This window comes from Cibotium barometz, chromosome 5 (genome assembly GCF_041138505.1).
Source record: "Cibotium barometz isolate CiBa-2024 chromosome 5, ASM4113850v1, whole genome shotgun sequence".
NCBI lineage: Eukaryota > Viridiplantae > Streptophyta > Polypodiopsida > Cyatheales > Cibotiaceae > Cibotium > Cibotium barometz.
In genome coordinates, this window is record NC_141050.1 from 63,839,904 (window position 1) to 63,862,116 (window position 22,213).

Genomic DNA, 22,213 nt, shown 5'->3' on the forward strand with positions numbered 1-22,213 from the left:
ACATCCTGCTAGTGATTTTCGGCATCGAGGACTCAGCCCCTCTGGCCTTCATGGTTGGGAACTCGAGCCAACTAATACCTAACCCAGGCCTCATGGAGTAGGATTATCCCCTTCGCCCCCAATGGATGAGGATAGTGAGATTCCAAAACGAAAGATGGCTCATTGTTCCCTCCCTTCTGTGTGCCGACTCTAGCTTTGGTAGAGCTGCCCCTTAGACTCCATAGTGGGAGTCGAGAGTTGTATTGCAAGGAACTGACCCTCTGGCCGGAGGCTCCTGGTATTCCCTTCTTTTTAGTATTTGACTTGCTTGCACCAATGCATTCTTTTACAAGAGCTTTGATGGTACCTCAGGTACCCCGGCAGCAACTGCCACTTGGCAAACCCAGGGCCTATCCCCCCAGTTTTTTCATGGACTATTGGCAGCAGCTCTAGTGCAGCTTTGGGACTCACTCTATTCCTATGGCTGATGGCACATCACATGTGGTTGGCCACGGCCATCATAAGAGGACCAACCCTGTGCAGTCAATGCGGTGCCCCTGTGTGAAGACCCAGGGACATTGCCTTTGGGATTGCCTAAAGGCCGAGAAATTTTGGTGGAGAATTCTCAGGAAATTCACATACAAGCCCAGCACTCTCAACTTTCTTCCATGGGACACGATTGCTGCAGCCACAGAGCTGTGCACGGCTCCACTGTATGAAGATGATGGCACTGGTCTGCTGGCCCTGCAGCTTGCACACTTTTGCAAGCACATGGGCAGATGATGAAAATGGAGCATAAATTTCCAAAAAATGGATAATGGAAAACAATGAACAAGGTTGCATAAGTGTTTCAACCGAGAGCCCCTTAGATTCACTTAATTGTGAGTGTAATCACAAAAGCTAGGTGCCATCTAGCATGTAGATCTACCTACATCTTATCCTCTTTTGGTAATCTTTTCACTTTACCTTACAGTTTTAAACCTTGGGCTAAATATCTAGCACTTCAATAATGTACCATATATGCATACGACCCCAACCAATGGATGATTGATCTCACCTAGCTCTTGCAAATGGAGAAAAGAGCGGGTCACCCCCAAGGAGCTTTATAGTTTACAAGAATCATGGTGTTAAGGGGAAGCTTACCATTGATTATACTCCACAGCAAAATGGTCTTACAAAGTGAAAGAACAACATATGGGAAAATAACAAGGAATAGGAGAGGGCTTTCTTAATTCCCCTGATCAAGCCTGTAAACAATGTCTTGTACATCCTCAACTGGACTGTGATAAGCATGTGGTGCCAAACATCCATTTGGGAGGTCACGCTGTTATTTTTATGTTTGAGTCATGTTTTCCTTTGATTCATACTTTGGCTTTACATTTTGAAAGTTTTATTTGGGCACAATTCCTGATAGTTTGAAATAAACTGAGGAGTTTTAATGACTAATAGTTTGTAACCTTCATGATTTTCGTCTCTATTTTAGGTTCTGCAACAAGCAATTCTTTCAGCAGATGCCATAGCAAAGGCAACTAGTGAAGCACAAACTACAAATTCCAATCAAGTGGGGCCCAAGAATTCCTCTAAAAATCCAAAAGCAAAAACTGAGGCAGCTACGAAAAAGGAGATACTAGAGAGTGAAAAAGATGAATTTTTTGCCAAAGTTTTTCAAGATGAGACTCGAATTCTGTTTTCGCATTTTCAAAGGATAGGTCTCTCTCTCTCTCTCTCTCTCTCTCTCTCTCTCTCTCTCTCTCTCTCCCTCTTTTCGCATCTCGAGTAAGTTTCACCTACATGGGCAGGCCCAGATTGCACACTCATGTGTGCACTTGAGAGTCACTTTTATAGGACCGGTCTTCTCGATGAGCCATGCTGCAGAGTCTACACTGATGCGAGGGTATGCTTCTAGGTCCATTTCAAGGAGACGAGGACCAAGATGTGACTATTACTTCTGGTCACTCCGGCATTGATGTATGGAGCACCTTTTTGGGGACCTAATCTTCCAGTGCCGACCAAATGGCCGAAGATAGAGAGGCCTCAGGTCATGATGCTCCCCGTATGATACGCAACAAACCATTGGCCCACATGATATTATCCTGGTAGAGTTTCCTGCAAGCAATGGTAGTAGAGGCACTCTTCCAAACATTCACATACATTCACAGGATCAGTGCCATGGCGCCCTGGAGACTCCCAAGGCTCGCTCTACAGTCCTCCGAACAGCTAGCAGCAGATGGGCACGAGTCATGGTATAGCCAAGTATGCACCTGGTTCACGAGGTAGGGACTCGGGATGGATCGCCTCCCCCCACTCTAGTATGACCCGGACTCCCCATTCATCAGGCTCTCTCAAGATAACAGAAACCGGATAATCAGATATGATTTATTTATTATTATTATTATTTTCCAAGAAAGAGACTTCTATTAAGTATGAAAAAGGCATACAACAATCACGGCTATAAGCTGGAATAGAATAGAATCACCCCAATATGTAAGGTGATTTCAACCACTGAGGAGCATCATGATGCCATGAGAGACCTATGGGACTAGAGGAAAAGAAAACGCCATGGTCCCACTCCCGCATAAATATAACGCGCTTTGCCTGCGTGGAACGAGAGGACCCCTGAATACGAGCCCAAGTAGCCATGAGAGTATGGATGATATCACCCCATATAGTACTCATGCACTGTGACCCAAAGATCCGGACACCCTCAATAGCCTCCATGCATCTAGCTGTCCAGATCTACCAGATCTACCATGCTGTAATACGGGAAAAGTCTCCCAACTAGTGTCAATCCTTTGCCTGGGGGGTGTATAATTAGAGTGAGGGACATCTTGCAACAAACCATGCCGGGTAATACCTCTACGAATGAAAATAGCAGAGTCTGTACAATTGCCCTCGTAAAAAAGCTGTGGACCGGAGTAGGAGAGCCAAGCAATTGCCCCCCAAGTCACATGCATTGCGGATATGATTTATTGGGACTATACATACAAGATACCTGGATCACAACACATGAGCCACTCTCACACAAATGGCAGTACTACATGGGATACTTTCATGAGGCTTACAGAGGATGGTTTCATATTGAGGGCCACATACCTTGACATATACATGTCACATGTCATGTGGATGCAACGGGTGAGTTGTGGTGTCATCACACTGCGTGCGGATAGAGACAAGGAGAGCCATGTAAATACCTCGTGAGGAGAGGATATGCACTATGTGCCAACAGCAGAAGGTCAAGTCAGAGGAGCAATTTATATGTAGGTGCACCATATATTATGAGATTCGAGGGAGGTTCCGCTGTCTCTTCAAAGCGGGGTTTGGACCCTTATTCAGGATCATGGATTACCCAAATCAGCGCGGTGCCTAGGCCTCTGAGGAGATCTTGGAGAGGAACATGCAGAGCCACCTTCCCATGCCCGGCAGATCTACAGAGCCTTCTACAGGCTAACCCCATGCCCGATATCCTTGACGGCCCCCTTCCCCTACCAGGGGATTAGCTCCAAAGGTTGTACGATGATGATGGTCACTTTGTATCATATGGCTCGAATTTGACATTCCATGCTCATAGCTCTAGTCTTTGTTTTCTTTTGTACCATGATGAGATTACATGGACACTATTATATCACTTTTCGTCTCATAGACCCACTAGGTCTTTTGAAGACGGTTAATATAATGTCTCTCTCTCTCTCTTCAAAAGACTGATTGATCGGGCTATAGAGCTGGGGCGGTCTAGGCGCCCCAAGATGAGAGGCCCATCTCGACACTAGCGGAGACTACAACAGAGGATCAAGACCATACTAGCACGGCATGGGAGACGTCCAGTCAGAGTATTCACCATGGAGGACATTGAGGATATCCGCCATCGACCGATGAGAGACATCTTTGGATAGTGATGTGTATGATGCTTACCTTTGTTGCTGGAGTTTTCCTGCCAGATGTTATCCATTAGGAGCTCCTAGTACCGTACTTTTCCTCATAGTTGTTTCAATTTCAGTTAGTTGTTTAGTTGTTTTTAGCTTTCCTTACACAGACATTGTATCAGATCCACCAATTGTTGTAACCTTTTTGGTCTCATAGGTCATTTTGGCCTTCTGAAGACGTTAATATATCATTTCATTTCATTTCATTTCTCTCTCTCCACACTTTGGGAGACATGCTAGACCCCAGCAACTACAGGACTATCATGATTGGTCATACATTGGCCAAACTTTATGGCGCAGTGCTCGAGGCAGAGTCGAGCTCATATGCAGAGGAGGAGGGACTGCAAGCACTAGGGAAGGCTGGATTCCGACGAGCTTTCTCCACTATTGACCATATATTCACTCTAAGATGTCTTATTGACCAAGCTAGGGCACGGGAGAAGATTTTATACTGCTGCTTTGTGGATTTCCGCAAAGCATTTGACACGGTGCCATGAGAGAGACTCTTCTAGCGCCTACAGTCATTGGGGATCCCATCAGAGATGGTTTGGGGCATCTATGCTTTATATGAGCAGGTCCTCGAGCGCATACGATGCCCGGGGGGCTATCTGATGTTATTGCTAGCACCATAGGTGTGAAGCAAGGATCCCACTCTCTCCTACACTATTTGGGCTATACATCGATGAGGTGACTGACTTCATTGGTCACGGTGGTGGGGACGGGGTAGACATCTCAGGTACCATAGTCCACATTATGCTATATGCAGATGATATTATTCTGGTCTCTGAGTCGCGGATGGGACTATAGTTTCATCTCCATGCACTCGATGACTTCTGCACACAGAGGGGGCTTACAGTGAACCTTGGGAAAACCAAGGCCATAATTTTCCACACCTTAGGGCCGGTTCGACGATAGGCCACCCCATCTTCACACTAGCAGGAGGACAAGCAGAGGTGGTAGGCTCATATGTGTACCTTAGGGCCGGTTCGACGATAGGCCATCTTCACACTAGCAGGAGGACAGGCAGAGGTGGTAGGCTCATATGTGTACTTGGGGATTACATTTACGACTCCGCCAGGAAGATTTACTATGCCACAAGCAGCCAGGGATAGACTCACACGAGAGTATGCAGCTCTCGCCATGCTAGAGAAAGAAAGAAAGAAAGAAAGATTTTATTAACGTCCAAAAGAACGAACTCGGCCTATGAGACAGATCGGTGTACCTGTATGGGGTATCCTTTGTCATCCCAACAAAATGAAAAAGTACTGAACTAAAAAGCTAAATCTGGGTGTGCAATAAGTACAATGAGTGGTGAAGGGGATGGAGCTCTACTACTAGGAGAATGCAAAGCTATATGCATGGAGTATACAATCATGATATGCAACCTAGCTAGCTCCATCCTGTACCATAGTGGGGGTATAAAATGGTATACATCAATTATGGGGGTGTCCACAGCTCCCTGAAGAACATGTCTGGGTGTGCTCTAAAGCAAGCCAGTCGCTCCGCACCCTCTCTGTGAAACTGAGCTCTGACCTCTGTCATCTCTCTCTGGTATAGGCATGGTGTCCGAAAGCCAGGTGTCCTCTGTCTCCTGCGGGCTCTCAGTGTCTCTGCTCTCTGGAGAGTAATTCCTTGCCGTGTAGGGGCTGGGAGTGGGATGGATCTCTGAAAAAATGTAGTAATCTGTGTCTGTCGTCCCCCCTCTGGAGCTGTCTCAGCCTGTAATGATGTCTCTCTGTGGCGCTGTATGTCTAGAATGAATCTCCCCAGTATGCGCTGGTCTGCTGCCTCAAAGATCTGGCATAGGGAATGTGGCTCTGAATAAAATGGGATATCTCTCTCTGATGGCTGTATATGCTCTGCATCTGCATACATAATGCTCCTCACCCTCCACCTCCTCTCTGCACAATCTGCATACCCTCTCCTCTCGGGGGATCCGTGCTGCTCTGCCAGTCTCAATCTCCAATCGGTGTGATGAAACTCTAAGCTGACCAATAGCCACTCGGGAGCCGTGTGGTAAAAGCCCTGCATGTATCTAGGTCTCTCTATAAATCCATCATCAGTGATACTCATGAAGTGATCTCTGTAGTATAGCATCTTCGGTGGAAGAGGCTATGTAGGCGATATCCATGTCTCTCGTGTATAGAGCTGCCATAGATCCAGTCTCAATACTCTGTTCCTCTCACTATGAGAGAGACGGATATGTGGTGCATCCCTGTCATACTGGAATGGTGGTAGATAATCCATGTCTAGGCCATGCTGTGAGAACCAATGTGTGACCTGTGCATACCATGATCCTCTGTCTCCTGCCTCAGCCAGCTGTCTAGATGCCTCAAAAGCTCTGTATGACAATCTCTCCTGTGGCATCTCTGTGAATCTGTCTAGCAGGCATATAGTCTAGAATATGGCCTCTACCATCGTAGGGGGCGCAGCAAACTCTGCTCGGATAATGTCATGAGGTACTGACGGTTTGCTGCATATCATGCTTGCCATCATGAGGGCCTGTGGTCTCTCTATCTGTGTCCACCAATGGGTAGCAAGGCCTGGCGCCCATACCGCTGCTCCATACATCAATGCCGGTGTGACTAATGTGTCAAATAGCCACCCCTTCGTCGGAGGCTCCTGAAAATGCGCCTGGTGGCACTGTCTCTCTAGCATAGCCAATGCTGCATATCCTCGTGTCAATCTAGCTCTGGCTGCTGAACCCATGGTGAAGCGTGTGGCTGCTTCAGAGAAGGTAACCCCTAGGTACACGTATGATGTCACCACCTCCACCTGGCGTCTTGCGAGAGTGAATGTCAGCTGACTCCTGCCCTGTCTCGCTATATGAAAGACCATAACCTTGGTTTTCCCAAGGTTCACAGTAAGACCCCTCTGTGTGCAGAAATCATTGAGTGCATGTAGATGCTGCTGTAGACCACCTGGAGACTCAGACACTAATACAATATCATCAGCATAAAGCATAATATGTACTGAGGTACGTGCTAAATCAACCCCATCTCCGCCTCCCCGTGTAATGAAGTCAGCCACCGCATCAATGTATAACCCAAATAGCGCGTGGGGGAAAGTGGGCATTCTTGCTTCACACCAATGGTGCTAGCGATAGTCTCGGACATACCTCCTGGACATCTGACTTGCCCAAAAACCTGCTCATATAATGCATAGATGCCCCATGTCATATCTGCTGGTATGCCAAGAGACTGCAGGCGCTGAAAGAGCCTCTCTCCTGGTACTGTGTCAAATGCCTTGCGGAAATCCACAAAGCAGCAATAGAGCTTTCTCTTCCTCACTCTAGCGTGATCAATCATACATCTCAAAGTGAATACATGGTCAGTGGTACAGAAAGCTCTCCTCAAGCCTGCCTGCCCTGCTGAGCGTAAACCTGCTCGCTCAGCATATAAGCTAAGCTCTTGCTCCAACACTGCACCATAGAGTTTGGCCAGCACGTGGCCAACCATAACCGTCCTGTAGTTGCTTGGATCGAGCATATCCCCTGTTTTGTGAATCGGCACAATGGTGTGCATCGTCCCTTCCACAGGCAAACCCTCTGCTAGTGCCCTGTTAAACAAGTGTGCAAGAAAAGGAGCCAAAGAATCTACTGCATATATGAGATGCTCACCCTGCAGGCCTGTATGGTCGGCGGCCCGTCCGTGCTGTAGGCGGCGGATAGCTTCCTGTACCATCGAGTGGGTAAAGAAGCTAGCTGTGGTAGGTCGAGGCTCCTGTGGGCTGAGGTATAGGTGGCTGCTGTGGGGCGTGGTATAGGCCCTCTGCATATGTGTGCCATGTCTGTGGGTCTGCAAAGGTGTCGGTGTCCAGGGCTCTCTGAAGTGCCGCCATGAGACAGGGTTATCTCTACTCATGAAGAAATGAAAGATCTCTAGCTCTTGTATCTCTGCGAAGGCCCGCCTTTTGCGGCGAGTAAGTCTCCTCATCTCTCTCCCGTACTCCTGCTCTATGATGGCTCCCAAGGCTCTCTATATGCGGAGCCGTGAGTATAGGGCTCTGCACTCGTCATCATACCATCTGTTCTGGGGCATAGTCCCAAATCTTGCAGGCTCTCTTGAGTGTACACGATGTGGGAAGCTCTGTAATGTAGCCGTGTGTAGGAGTGATGCCAGCTGGGCTGTAATGGTATCCATAGGTGCCAAGGGATCCATGAGTAGGAGCCCATCCTCTACTCTGCCAATGTATATGTCTGCCATGTCATGTGTGAAGTAGATGGTAGTGTGTGGTGTCGGTATGTGGGGGGCTGGTGGTACTGGTGATCCGGCTAGTGAAAATGCCAAGTATGTATGATCTGCCCCAATAGGACGAGGTGGAATGGAGAATGAGGTGACAAGTTGTGATGCCTCCCCAAAGACCCCATAATGTAGTCTACCACCGTGCCTCCGGTCCGTGTATGACCCCCATGTGGGAAGCATCTCAGCCCTCCTGATCCCGGCCACTGTAGCATCCCGTTATAAATAACGAGACGATGCCTGGCTCCCAACTCTAGTAAGTGGTCCCCATAATGTCCTCTGTCTGGTCCAGTGTCCTCTGATGCCTGACTAGCCCCTATCTCCTCTGGATCCACAGGGTGGAGGATCTCCATGTCATCATAGTCATACACCTCACACTGTCTGCTCTGTGTGTGGGCATTGAAGTCGCCCGTAAGAAATACTTCCCCTAGTGTAGAATAATGCATAATCTCCTCTGACAGACAAGTGTATGGTGAGGCTCCTGTCTTCTCCTCCTGTGGCATGTCCTCTCTAATGACATAGGAGGATCCTGATGGAGAAAAGTAACATAGAGCTATGTATACAACCCTATCTTGTGAGAGCTGTAAGCTGATCCACATGTATCTGGCCTCTGGATCCTGTGCTACCACTCTCAGTCTCCCCTGTAGCTCCCGTCTGAATAGAACTGCTACTCCCCCCGACCCTCTCAAGGTACCCTGGAGAGAGCAGAGACACTCAGAGCCCGCAGGAGACAGAGGACACCTCACTTTCGGACACCACGCCTATACCAGAGAGAGATGACAGAGATCAAAGCTTAGTTTCACAGGGAGGGTGCGGAGCGACTGGCTTGCTTCAGAGCACACCCAGGCATGTTCTTCAAGGAGCTGTGGACACCCCCTTCATTGTTGTATACCATTTTATACCCCCAGTATGGTACAGGATGGAGCTAGCTAGGTTGCATATCATGATTGTATACTCCATGCATATAGCTTGGCATTCTCCTAGTAGTAGAGCTCCATCCCCTCCCCCACTCATTGTACTTATTGCACACCCAGATTCAGCTTTTTAGTTCAGTACTTTTTCATTTTGTTGGGATGACAGAGGATACCCCATACAGGTACACCGATTTGTCTCATAGGCCGAGTTCGGTCTTTTGGAAGACGTTAATAAAATCTTTCTTTCTTTCTTTCTTTCTCCCACTCCGGGAAAAAGCCAGGGCTAGTCCTGAGAACTAGAGAGGTACCATGACAATGCGAATGCGCAACATCATCCTCAAGGGTACAATCATCCTGTAACTATAATGTAGCATCCTCTTGTGAAGGATTCAGATCATGTGCCTGCAAAGCCTCATCCTCCAAAGAAGAATCAACATCCTGTGAGGCAAGAGCTGCATAGGGGTTAGGGTGGTCCACAAGGGGTGTGGGTGAAGGGGCAGGTGCGGGGGTCCGATGGTGCGTGCCATCCCTAACCACAACCCAACGCTGTGTGGTTTGTTGTGGCAAAGGAGCAACTGGAGTCTCTGCAACTGCAGAAGGCCTCTGATGGGCAGGACCACGCCACCTCCTAGCATGGCCCCTCGATCTGGGACAATCTCTAGCAATGTGACCCTGTCGACAAACCCGACACTGGTCAGGTCTGCCTGCAATCTCCATCCTCTGGCGGAAATGACATCAGTCAGGTCTCTGAAGCATAACATGATCATCAGTAATCGATGGATTAGGAACAAGCACAAGGACCCGAGGTACACCATCAAGAGTGGCGGTAGCGGCCACAAAAGCTGAGGAGGCCCCTATTGAAGCTAAAAGCTTCCAATAGGACCGAGGAAGAGCAGGGAACCGTAGTGAGACCAGGGTAAGGCGCTGATCCTCCGCCACTGGATCAAAGCCCTCCTGGTACTGACTGAAAAAAATCTTCCTAGGACCAAGAGGAAGGAGTTGCCAACCAAAACCTGAGAAGTAGACCGGAATCGCTTCCTTCTTCCTTCGCTGCGCTGCACTTCATCATCTTGTAGAAGGTCAATCTCGAGCAAAGTGACCCTCTTCCTTCTTCCTCATTCCTCCTTCGCTGCGCCCCTCTTCATCATCTTGTAGAAGGTCACTGTGATCGACGATCATCAACTGCGCACAGCCGGCGAGCTCCCCGAACCTGAATCGCTTCCTTCCTCCTTCGCTACGCCCCTCATTCCTCCTTCGCTGCGCCCCTCTTCCTCCATCACTGGCTGACTCGTTCCCTTCCTCGCTGCCTTCGCTTCCTTCCCTCATCGCTGCCCCCTCCTTCTTCCTTCCTATCACTTCCTTCTTCCATCGCTGCGCCCCTCTCTCCTCCATCGCTGTGCCCCTCTTCCTCCCTGCTGCTTCGCCCCCCTTCCTCCTCCGCCTCCCCTCCTTGCCTTTGCCCGCCCATTTCTCCTCTAATCGCCTCCCCTCCTTCCTCCACCTCTTCCCTCAGCGCAGCGCTGCTGTACTGCCCCTCCCCCGCCCCTCTTCGCCTTTGTGTCTAGCCTCTCCCCCTTTCTTCCCTTTTTTGCTGTTCATTTTTCCTCCCTCCTTTCCTTTCCTCCGCCTCGTCACCTTCCTCTTCCCCTTGGTTCGGATTACTCATCATCCGGGTTCAAGTCGACCTTTTTCTTCGATTAGCATCATGTCTAATCATTCTCCCTCGGCCGGGCGAACCATTGTTTTCTTCGAAGCCCAGCTCGCGGTCCTCTACGCCGAAATAGAGAAAGACTCCAAAACGACCCTCATTGCCAGAATCTTTGGATCTCACCCATCCCGTCTCCAGGCTCGGGATTGGGTCCTGGCGGCTCTGCCCTCCGACCTCGCTCTACACTTTCGAGATGTCAGGTTGCTTGGAAGAGGTTTCTTCCAATTGTATTTTGACTCTGAGGACGCAACCTCAGAGGTTTTGAAGGGCAGCCCTTTGCCATTGGGCCCAAGGAAGATATTATTTCTTCCCTACTCCAGCTATTTTGACCCTGTTGAGGAAGACCGGAACCGTTTCCCGATTACTCTCAGATTTTCAGGTTTGATGTCAAGTTGCTTGGAAGAGGTTTCCTCCAAGTGGATTTTGACTGTGAGGATGCAACCTCAGAGGTTTTGAAGGGCAACCCTTTGCCATTGGGCCCAAGGAAGATATTCTTTCTTCCCTACTCCAGCTATTTTGACCCTTTTGAGGAAGACCAGAACCGTTTCCCGATTACTCTCAGATTTCCAGGTCTTCCGCGCGCATATTGGCCTATGTTAGAGGCCATCGGGTCTGCCTTTGGGCTTGTTCTTCAAGTGCCCCCCCTCACGCCTTGCCGACATCTTCTGCCCTTGTGGTCACTGCCTCAGCGGATGCTGTCCATGGTTCTTGCCCGTGGCATTGAGCTCTTTGAGGACTATGTTTTGCTTCCGAGCCCTTGTGGCCCTTTGAAGCAACGTATGGAGATTGCCCGTGGCATCACCAACAGGGTCACTTTGCTCGAGATTGTCCTCGGTCTTGAGGTCGTAGGAGGCCTCGTAAGCATGCCTCTCAGAAGCCACCTCCCTTGGTTCCTTCCCGTCCTTCAGTCCGCCAGATGTGGCATGTTGTCTCGCACGCCCGCCCCCCTGGTGCGATTGATGGGAAGGCTTCCTCGGATCACATACAGATAGATGATGTTTCTAGTCAAAGGGATGTGTCAGGTGATGCATCTTTGCAGAGAGATGATATTTCAGATCAGGATGATCTTGTGGAGTCCTCTCTACTTGGAGGGGGTGATATGCAGGATGTTCAACACAGTGGGGATCATGTATTGCCGGATTTTCAGCATGATGCCATTGCCCTTGATGCCCCGCAGGGCGAACAGGTTTCTCGTACATATGCAGGCACAGTGCAGGGCCTCGGACAAGGGCATGTCAGTGGACTTTGCCCTATGGATTTTCCCATCCTCCAGCATTATGAGAGGCGTCCTCAGGCTGCCCATCATCTTCTTAGATTGATCATGCATGAGGGTCAGAAATTGGGAATCTTGAATATCTATGCACCTAACGTGAGAGGTGAAAGGGTGGCCTTTTGGGACACCATTACAAATGTCATTCCCAGGTTGATCATTGGATAGTGGGAGGGGATTTTAATATGGTTGAGCAACCTTCTGACAAGGAGGGTGGACGCGAAGGGGGTTTACACCCTTTGGAGCGAGCCTCATGGGAGAGGTTCACGCTTTCCTTTTTTGGCAGGGATTGCTAGACTGAGGATGACTTCCAGAGAAGGCCAAATTCCTTATCTTTCTCTTGGCATAACCGCAGGAGTGGGGATGAGAGCATCTTTGCACGTCTGGACAGGTTTTATGTGGATGATTGATCCTTGGACAGAGGAGGCACCATTGCTATTATGCCTAGCACCACCAAATCCGATCATTGCCCTGTCGTTTTGTGTCTCAGGGAGCCTGGGGCCCGCTCGGCCTCTCCCCATATCCATATCCCCCCTGACTCTCTTTATCTAGATGCTGACATTTCCCTTGAGATCAGAGAGATATGGAGATCTTGTGACAGTCCTGATCCTCGTCATAATATTGCGCTAGCTCCTGAGAGGACCAGCCATCATTATCATAGCATTGCCTTGTCTAAGAAGCAGGAGGCTTTGGACAAGGAGAGAGCTATTAGGCATAGGATTGCTGCTCTTCAGAGGGAACATGAAAAGCATCCACATGCACTTGGATTACAGACCTCTTGACCACAGTTAGAGCAGAGCTGCAGTTGGCCATGGACAGGAGGGCTGAGTTCGCCTTTCATGCGAACAAGGCCTTTTGGACTCAGATGGGTGGCAGATGCAACAAAGAGTTTTTTTTCAGCACACAGGCCTTCCCATAGCAGGGACTCTGTGAGGTACTTGCAGGATTCACAGGGTGAGGTTCAGATTGAGCCTTATAAGGTGAGGGATATTGCTTCAGAATTTTATCGGTCTTTGTTGACTGCAGAGGTGCCCTCCCCTCAGAGAGAGGTGGCACAGCATAAAGTTTGGGAGTGCATGCCCAGGCTCATTACAGATGCTATGTGTTCTTCCTTGGATGCCCCTTTCTCGAAGGATGAATTCCTTCACGCTCTGCATGCTTTTTCCAGTGGTTCATGCCCCGGGGATGATGGTCTTTCCCCGGCCTTCTTTATTCTTTTTTGGGATCATATTGGAGATGCTATCACTGTTGCCCTTCTGGAAATGTGGGCGTCGGGTATGATGCCTCCATATCTCTCAAGGAGGGACTGATTCACCTTATCCCCAAGAGTGGGGACAAGACTAACATCAAGCAATGGAGGCCCATCACCCTCCTTGGTTCTGCATATAAAATCTTAGCTAAAGCCTTGAGTATAAGGTTGCAGCCGATTATCCAAAGGACTATCCATGATACCCAGAATTGGTTCCTCCAAGGAAAGAGTATATTTGATAACATCTTTTCTTTCTGGGAAGCTGTCGAGTGGGCAAAGGCTAGTTAGCAGCCTCTTGCCATTCTTTTGCTTGATTTTGAAAAATCTTATGACAGAGTGGATTGGGGTTTTTTGGAGGGCACTATGGCACACATGGGGTTTTCCAAAAACTGGATTAGAGGTGTGTCTTGCCTATACAGGGAGGCTCATAGCACTGTTTTAGCCTGTGGGGGGCGTTTTTTGGGAGTGGATTATTTTTCGAAGCAGGCACACTTTATTCCATCAAAACCACCTCTCACGGCCTATCAGACTGCAAAGCTCTATTTTAGTCTGGTGTTCAAATACCATGGGCTGCCAACGGCTATTGTGTCAGACAGGGATAGCAGGTTCATGAGCAATATGTGGAGAGAACTGTTCAAGTTAATGGATACACAGTTGCGCATGTCTTCAGCATATCACCCACAGACAGATGGTCAAACGGAGCGAATCAATCAAGGCATAGAAGACTACATTCACAATTATGTTCATGCCAATCAGAAGGATTGGGCGAACTACCTAGAAATTTTAGAATTCCATTATAACAACTCCGTGCACAGTGCTACCGGGTACACGCTGTTTGAGTTGGCCACCGGTAAAGAGGTCATTACACCTCTCGCCATTGCCACAGGAGATGTGCATGCCGAAGATGCAGATGCAGAGGACTTTTTGCAGAAATGGGAGAAGAGAATGCGGGTTGCATAGCAGAATCTAGAACAAAGCAAAGTCAGATATGTCAAACATGCCAACAAGAAGAGACGTGATGACGAATTTCATGAGGGATACTTGGTCCTGGTGTTGTATCCATGGGACTCCGGGAGATCCACAATAAAGTCCATACTGACAATGTCCCACAGCCTTGACGGGACGGGCATGGTTTGTAGTAAACCAGCCAGTTTGACTCGCTGTGCCTTCACGAGTTGACAAGTTGGGCATGTACGAGCATATTCGATGACATCCTCAGTCATGCGTGGCCAGAAGAAATGACGTCAAAGCTGCTCGAGCGAGCGCTTCTGCCCACCATGCCCGGCTAGCTTACACTCGTGGTTTTCCCAAAGTAGCATGGCTTTGAGGTCCGGGTCATTGGGCACATACACCTTTTGGTGGGCGTAGAATATTCCATCTTTGAATTCAAATAAACCCACGGCTAATGTACCATTGTGCAACTCCGTGGCCATGCGAATGACTGCTACATCTAACTTCTGAGCATCTCTGTTCTTGTCTAACAGTGCCCCATTTGCAACACACACTGCATTCAACAGCGGCATACGGCTTAGAGCATCTGGCATCAAGTTCTGCTTCCCCGGCTTGTGAATAATGTCTATGTCAAATTCTGCGATGAAATCCTGCCATCTGCCTTGTTTTGGTGACAACTTGGGTTGCGTCTGAAAGTACTTCAGAGATATGTTATCTGTAAGAACTTTCGTGTGCTTGTCTTGCACATAATGACGCCACTTCCTAAGGCAATGAACCACTGCTTGCATTTCCTTTTCATGTGTGGTCCATCCGCGTTCTACATCGCTGAACTTGCGAAACTCATATGCGACAGGGTGTCCATCTTGTAATAAAACTCCTCCAAGGGCCCCGTCCGATGCGTCCGTGTGGATCTCAAACGCCTTGTTGAACTCTGCGAGCTTAAGCACCGGGGTACTACACATTGCGACTTTCATCTTTTGGAAAGTGCTCTTTTCTATATCTGTCTACTTAAAAGGCTTGATGCCTTTAGTTATATCAGTGAGTGGGGTGGCGATTTTGCTAAAATCTTTGATAAACTTTCGACATAATTGTGTGAAACCTACGAACTCGCGAACTTCACACACAGTTCGGAGTGCATTCCATTTCACCACTGCCTCGATCTTCTTGGAGTCTACTTGTACCCCTTTTTGATTGACCACGAAGTCGAGAAACTCCACTTCAGTGACTGCAAATTCACATTTCTCTGGCTTGGCATACAGTTTGTGATGCCGTAACATTTGGAAGACCTTTCTTAAGTGTTCTTTATGCTCACTCAAAGTCTTGCTGTATATGAGCAGATTATCTATATATATGATCAAAAACTCATCTAAATAATCTTTAAAGATATCATTCATCATCGTGCAAAAGGTGGCCGGGGCGTTGGTTAGCCCAAACGGAAACACCAGCCATTCGTAGCTTCCATACCTTGTGCGAAACGCCGTTTTCTTAATGTCGTCTTCGGCGATTCGTATCTGATGATATCCGGATCGTAAGTTGATTCGACTGAAGTACTTCACTCCCGCCAATTGGTCTAAGAGTTCCTCCATTACTGGTACGGGGTAGCGGTTCTTGATGGTGATTTTATTGAGGGCTCTGTAATCGGTGCATAACCTGGCTGACCCGTCCTTTGTGACAAACAGCACAAGTGCACCATACGGCGACTTGCTGGAGCACACCATTCCATTTTCGGCCAGTTCGTTCAACTGCACCTTGAGCTCCTTGAGCTTTGTAGCATCCATCCTATATAGAGCTTTAGCCGGAGGACTATGCCCTGGCAAGAGTTCGATTTTGTGATCCACTGATCGTTTTGGCGGTAACCCAGTTGGCAATTTTTCGGGCAAGACATCTTGGAACTCATGTAGCACTTCGTGTATTTCTGCTTCACCAATTTTGCACTTCGTCTGATGAGCATCCTTGACCTTCATTACGCACAAATGTATTTGGCAGCCTTGCTTAGCTACCCTCTCTGCCTGCTTAGCACTCCACCATTCCGGCATCTTGCCGCAGCAATCTGTTACTGTTCGAGCCTTACTCGACCCTGCTGCATAGATTGGGGTGTTTTGGATTTTGCTTCCAATGTTCTTGTTGACTGTTTTATCCCCCAAGTGAGAACGGGGATGCATGGCACGCTAACTCCTGTACCCTGCATATCCAGTATCTTTTTCACGTCCTCTCATTCGGGACCCTATTAGCAGCATAGGGCTCCTGATTGGTTGAGATCTCCACCTTTCTTGGTGTGAAATCTCCATTTTGTAAAATTTTTTCATACTTAATAGAAGTCTCCTTTCTGGAGAGAAAAAAAGAAAACCTGAGAAGTAGCTTATGAAGAATGAAAGTCCACTTGGAAGAATACTCGACCAAGCAAACGAGTATCTTGGAAGTGCACAATCAGCTCCGAAGGGAGAGTTGCTAGAAGCCATTCACGGGCGTGCAAACGAGAGGGGTGGGAACCATAAACTCTCGCAACAAGGGTGGTCTAGACCTCAAGGTCAATGTCATGCTGAAGAGAGGTGAGCTCATCTTGTGAAAAATTGATGATTCTCTTGGCTAGTGGGGGTGACGAAAGATTGGCTGCGGAAGAAGAAGCCATAAAGCCAATCAAAAAAAAGTGCGCCACCGACTTGAATCCAGATAAAATTGTTGCTGAAAAAGAGGCGGGTGCAGAAGAAGAGGGGCAGAGGCAAGAGCAGAAGGGCGGGAGCAGCTGGGGTAGCAAAGGCAGTGGGGTAGGCAGGGGCAGCAGAGGGGCAGGCGGGGGCAGCAGATGGGGAGACGGGGGCAACAGATGGACAGGCAGGGGCTGTAGAAAGGCAGGCAAGGGCAGCAGAGGGGCAGGCGGGGGGCTGTAGAAGGGCAGGCGGGGGCTTGCAGAGGGGCAGGCGAGGGCAGCAGAGGGGCAGGCGGGGGCCTGCAGTGGGTAGGCGGGGGCAACAGAGGGGCAGGCGGGGGCAGGACAAAGCAGCACAAGCTCACCTCTCCTAGCAGCGTTCACTCCGTTTCAAGAGGCTGCAATTTCAATACAATTTCTTCAGTAGCTTGCTAGGTCTTTGGATGATGCTGACTCACAACCTATTATGTGGAACAAGTTAATTAGGGATGAGGCCGGTCAGCCACTTGGTGCATCTCGTTACATGCAGTGGTCAGGATGGGAGGGATGTGCATACACAGTTCTTGCTTGGAAGACCTTTAAGAGTCTTCTAGTGGATCGGAGAGCTGCATCCATTCAGCATCTTAGGGGCTCTCGTATACGTATTGATCCAATTGATGCAGCTATACAGCATGAGTGGCTCTTTGGGACCTTTCATGGAGATTATCATCTGTGTTTGTTGGGAGATAGGCATATCTCTGCAGGTCATTGTTCTCCCGGGCCAGGAGGCTACAGATGGCATCATCTATTCTATCATGCCTGGAGGGAGATTGAGGAGATGTAGCATGCGGGGGATCATCCCAAATACTAGGCTTAGTCCAGTGAGGATTGTTGGTCATTCAGGGAAGCACTACTTCACTGATCCTTCTCCTCAGATAGTGACTACTTCATGGCTCTTGGTGTTTGTGGCTATATGGTGGCAATCCTATCAGATATCTTCAGTGGGATCTAGGTGAGCGGGAGTGGATTGATGCCTTCGAACCATTGAAAAAACTTCCCTTTTTCAATTTCACGGTTTGTAATGCCAAGCTTCTCATCACTCAACAGATGCATAAGATCCCTACTCTCAGACCTCACTAGGATAGTTATGATATCTCTCTAGTGATACAAGGCAGATATTGGCATAGGCTTTGGCATTCATACAAAAGGAGCCAGATCTCTCATTTCTTTTGGTTATTTTTACATGGTGGTCTCCCCACCAATCAGTGGAGATCGGTTTTCGGTGTAGCATCTACTTGCTCGAGATGTGCGGCAAATTCTGAGACTATACAGCATTGTTTATGGGGATGCAGCACTGCACAGAATATTTGGGATTCTATAGCCCAACTTATGGGCAAATTGAGTGGCCACACCATGCATGTGACTTGGGGGGCAGTTGCTTGGCTTTCCCAGTCTGGTCTGCAGCTTTTCTACGAGGGCAGTGATAGAAACTTTGCTATTTTCATTCGTAGAGGTATTGCCCAGCATGATTTATTGCAGGATGTCCCTCACTCTGATTATACACCCCCCAGACAGAGGATTGATACCAATTGGGAGATTGTTGCCAGTATTAGAGCATGGCAAATTTGGAGAGCTAGATGCACGGAGGCTATTGAGGGTGTCCAGATTTTTGAGTCTCAGTGCATTAGTACTATATGGGGTGATATCATCCATACTCTCATGGCTATTTGGGCTCGTATTCAGGGGTCCTCTCGTTCTGCGCAGGCAAAGCGCGTTGTATTTATGCGGGAGTGGGACCATGGCATTTTCTTTTTCTCTAGTCCCACAGGTCTCTCATGGCATCATGATACTCCTCAGTGGTTGAGATCACCTTACATATTGGGGTTATTCTATTCTATTCCGACTTATAGCTGTGATTGTTGTACACTTTTTTCATACTTAATAGAAGTCTATTTCTTGGAAAAAAAAAAGAATATACAATATAGAGAGAAGTAGAGTATCTTGCACTAAACATACAATTATGGCTGCAATCCACACCCAGGGCACTCATGGGAGGGACGTAGATGGTTGCTAAGTTTGCTAAGGGTGTGTTTGTAAGGTAATGAGCTAAATACACAATGATGAGTGATGAACTGTGTAGAGATGGGCCTAAGAGTGTTTCTACATAGTTTTGGAGAGGTGGAGCGGCGGCCATGACTAGACCGCATCGGTATGCGGTCATAGTCCCTTTTCCCCTTATCGTTAAGGCCTTGATAAGGTGTTTAAACCATAGCAGCAGGTATTCACACATCTTGCAAGCTGCACGCCTAAACTTAAATTGATCAAGAAAGATTATGGGCTTTTAAACTGACAGGTTAGAAATCGATGTTTATGCAGCAAGCAAGGCTTGTAGTTATATATGTGATTTGGAGGTTTTAATCGAAGGAGCAAAAAAGCAAATGCAAAACTGGATAGAGAAAGCGCATGAGGTTATTTACAGTTGTTCTCTTTAAATATAATGAAAAGTTTTTTGTAACGTATGTGCAGAGTATCATATATACATTTAGATGCTACTTTCATTTTAAGAATATTTACACAGGCAAAAATGGAGGTTACTGAAGAAGTTATCAACATTGTACAAGAGGCCATTGAAGAAAGTATCCCTCTTTGGTACTACATGTGTCTAGATGGAGACCATTTTACTATTGATGAAAGTCGATTTCAGCTGGTATGAGTCCATAATACCATGCTAGAATTGAGTCTGCAATGTTTTATGGAGCACATAGACATTTGAACTTCGTATGTTTTATTCTACAAAGCCTAAAATGCATAACGTGTCAATCATTTACACCTAAACATTATTCTTAAATATCCTGTAATTTTCAGTCTTCATTTATTTTTTTTAGTATCTATATTAATAATGTGAAAAGAGTACATATAAACTGTGGGTTAGTCTTCTCAAACAATCAAGAGAAGAACTACCCACAGAAACTGCTCAATCCAATATCCTCTTAGTGAGTAGATTGTTCCAGCAGAGGAGAGTAATAGCCTTTTTGGATTTGCAAGATTTTCAGTCTTCATTTAAAAACATGTTATTTTATTTCTTTTTTTATTTTTCAAGAAAGAGACTTCTATTAAGTATGAAAAAGGCATACAACAATGACGGCTATAAGCCGGAATAGAATAGAATCACCCCAATATGTGAGGTGATTTCAACCACTGAGGAGCACCATGATGCCATGAGAGACCTGTGGAACTAGAGGAAAAGAAAATGCCATGGTCCCACTCCTGCATAAATACAACGCGCTTTGCTTGCGCGGAACAAGAGGACCCCTAAATACGAGCCCAAGTAGCCATGAGAGTATGGATGATATCACCCCATATAGTACTAATACTTTGAGACCCAAAGATCTGGACACCCTCAATAGCCTCTGTGCATCTAGCTCTCCAAATCTGCCATGCTCTAATACTGGCAACAATCTCCCAACTATTGTCAATCCTCTATTTGGGGGGTGTATAATCAGAGTGAGGGACATCCTGTAATAAACCATGGTGGGCAATACCTCTACGAATAAAAATAGCTGGCATGATAGAATAAACGAGGCAATATGTAGCCTCCTGGTCCGAGAGAGCAATTACCTGTAGAGGTATGCCTATCCTCGAAAAGGCTCCCAGCCAACTCGGATGATAGTCTCCATGAAAGGTCCCGAAGAGCCACTCATATGGAATAGGTGCATCAATCTGATCAATACATATGCGAGAGCCCCTAAGATGTTGAATGGATGCAGCTCTCCAATCCTCTGGAAGACTCTTAAGGGTCTTCCAAGCAAGAACTGTGTATGACGACTGCATGTAACGAGATGCACCAAGTGGCCGACTAGCCTCATCCCTGCTGACTCTGGCAATGGTTGCAGTAAGAGGGGAAGATGGTCCCCTGATATCAGCCTCTATGAACAAAAACCATGTGCTGGGCAGCCAATCTCTCCCAACATGGGGTGTACATCCGGAAATCTGAGAGAAGAAACAATCCTTCCAAGGCTCAGTCCCTGGTAGGAAACCTATGACCACAAGTTTGCAGAGCAACACCCTGCATTGAACATCCGGATCAATATTATTGAGCCCCCCCTCTCGTCTTGGTTGAATATCTGTGAGCTAAGCTACCCTAGCACGAGTGTTTGTGGTGCCATCCAAACCGACCAAAGAAAATTGCAGATCAATCTCAACAATTGACCAATGCACACAAGAGAGAAGCACCAACAAGAGGCAATAAACCAAGCCGAGGGAGGCAAGCAATACCTCATTAGCCACCAAAGCTTTGGAGGCTAAATCTAATCTCCTAGAGCTCCAATGAAGAAGCTTCTTGCAGATACTCATAAGTACCGGAGAAAACTACTGTGGAGGAGGAATATCAACCCGAAACTAGCATCCCAAATATCTAGCAGTGCATTTTCTACTATTCCAAGTAAAACCAAGCTCTGCACCTCAAGAAACTCTCGGTGAGTGCATCCCAAATATCTAGCAGTGCATCCTCTACTATTCCAAGTAAAACCAAGCTCTGCACCTAAAGAAACTCTCGGTGAGTCCTAATCCAAAAACCAACAGATTTGTGCCAATTAATGAGTGCCCCTGTTGCCAAGCAAAACTCTTCCAATGCTACCTGAAAGGAACATAAGCATATGTGTGAGGCCTCCAAGAACATGGCTGTGTCATCAGCTAACTCAGAGTCAACCAACTCCTCTTGATTACGAAGGGGCAACCTCAATCCAAAAATACCAGCAGTGGAGCGGAGGAAGATGCTCATGCCCTCTACAACTATGATATATAATAATGGGGCTAAAGGGCAACCCTGCCGTACTGAACGAGAAATCTGAAACCGCTCTCCTCTATCACCGCAAGTGAGCACACTACTATGGGCATCACGATACATGCATAATGAAACTCCCTTGATCCATCTCTGAGAGAAACCCATATGGCTAAGAGTACCCTCAAGGAAGTCCCAATCCACTCTATCGTAGGCATTCTCAAAATACAAGAGCAGAATGGCTAAGGGCTGATTGCTCACTTTGGCCTATTCCACGGCCTCCTAAAATGAGAAAATGTTATCAAAGATGCTCCGTCCGTGTAAGAATCCATTCTGAGTATCATGAAGTACATCCTACAAAATTGGTTGCAATCTATCTGATGCCCATTGCCTTAGCAAGAATCTTATATGCAGTCCCAAGTAAGGTGATAGGTCTCCACTGGCCAATCAATGTCTTATCCCCTCTCTTAGGGATAAGATAGATAAGCCCCTCAGTGAGAGAAAAAGGCATAGAACCTGTTTCCCACATCTCCTGGAGAGCCGATGTGATCTCAGCCCCAATCTCATCCCAAAAA

At 47.5% G+C, this 22,213-nt stretch overlaps 1 protein-coding gene across 9 annotated transcripts in view; it reads left to right on the forward strand.

Moving 5' to 3' along the window:
• The window catches only part of LOC147638756 (uncharacterized), a 233,883-nt gene that overhangs the window by 144,740 nt on the left and 66,930 nt on the right, over positions 1-22,213 (forward strand). For 8 of the 9 annotated variants that reach the window (XR_015265964.1, XM_086798726.1, XM_086798725.1 and 5 more), the window contains 3 exons: positions 1,463-1,688; positions 19,235-19,326; positions 19,437-19,565. The exons of the other annotated variant lie outside the window; for it this stretch is intronic. Coding sequence is in view for 7 of the 8 variants with exons in the window: in XM_086798726.1 (XP_086654852.1) it covers positions 1,463-1,688; positions 19,235-19,326; positions 19,437-19,565 (447 nt within the window). In the remaining variant the exon portion in view is untranslated. The remainder of the gene's footprint in view (positions 1-1,462; positions 1,689-19,234; positions 19,327-19,436; positions 19,566-22,213) is intronic. 9 annotated transcript variants of the gene reach the window in all.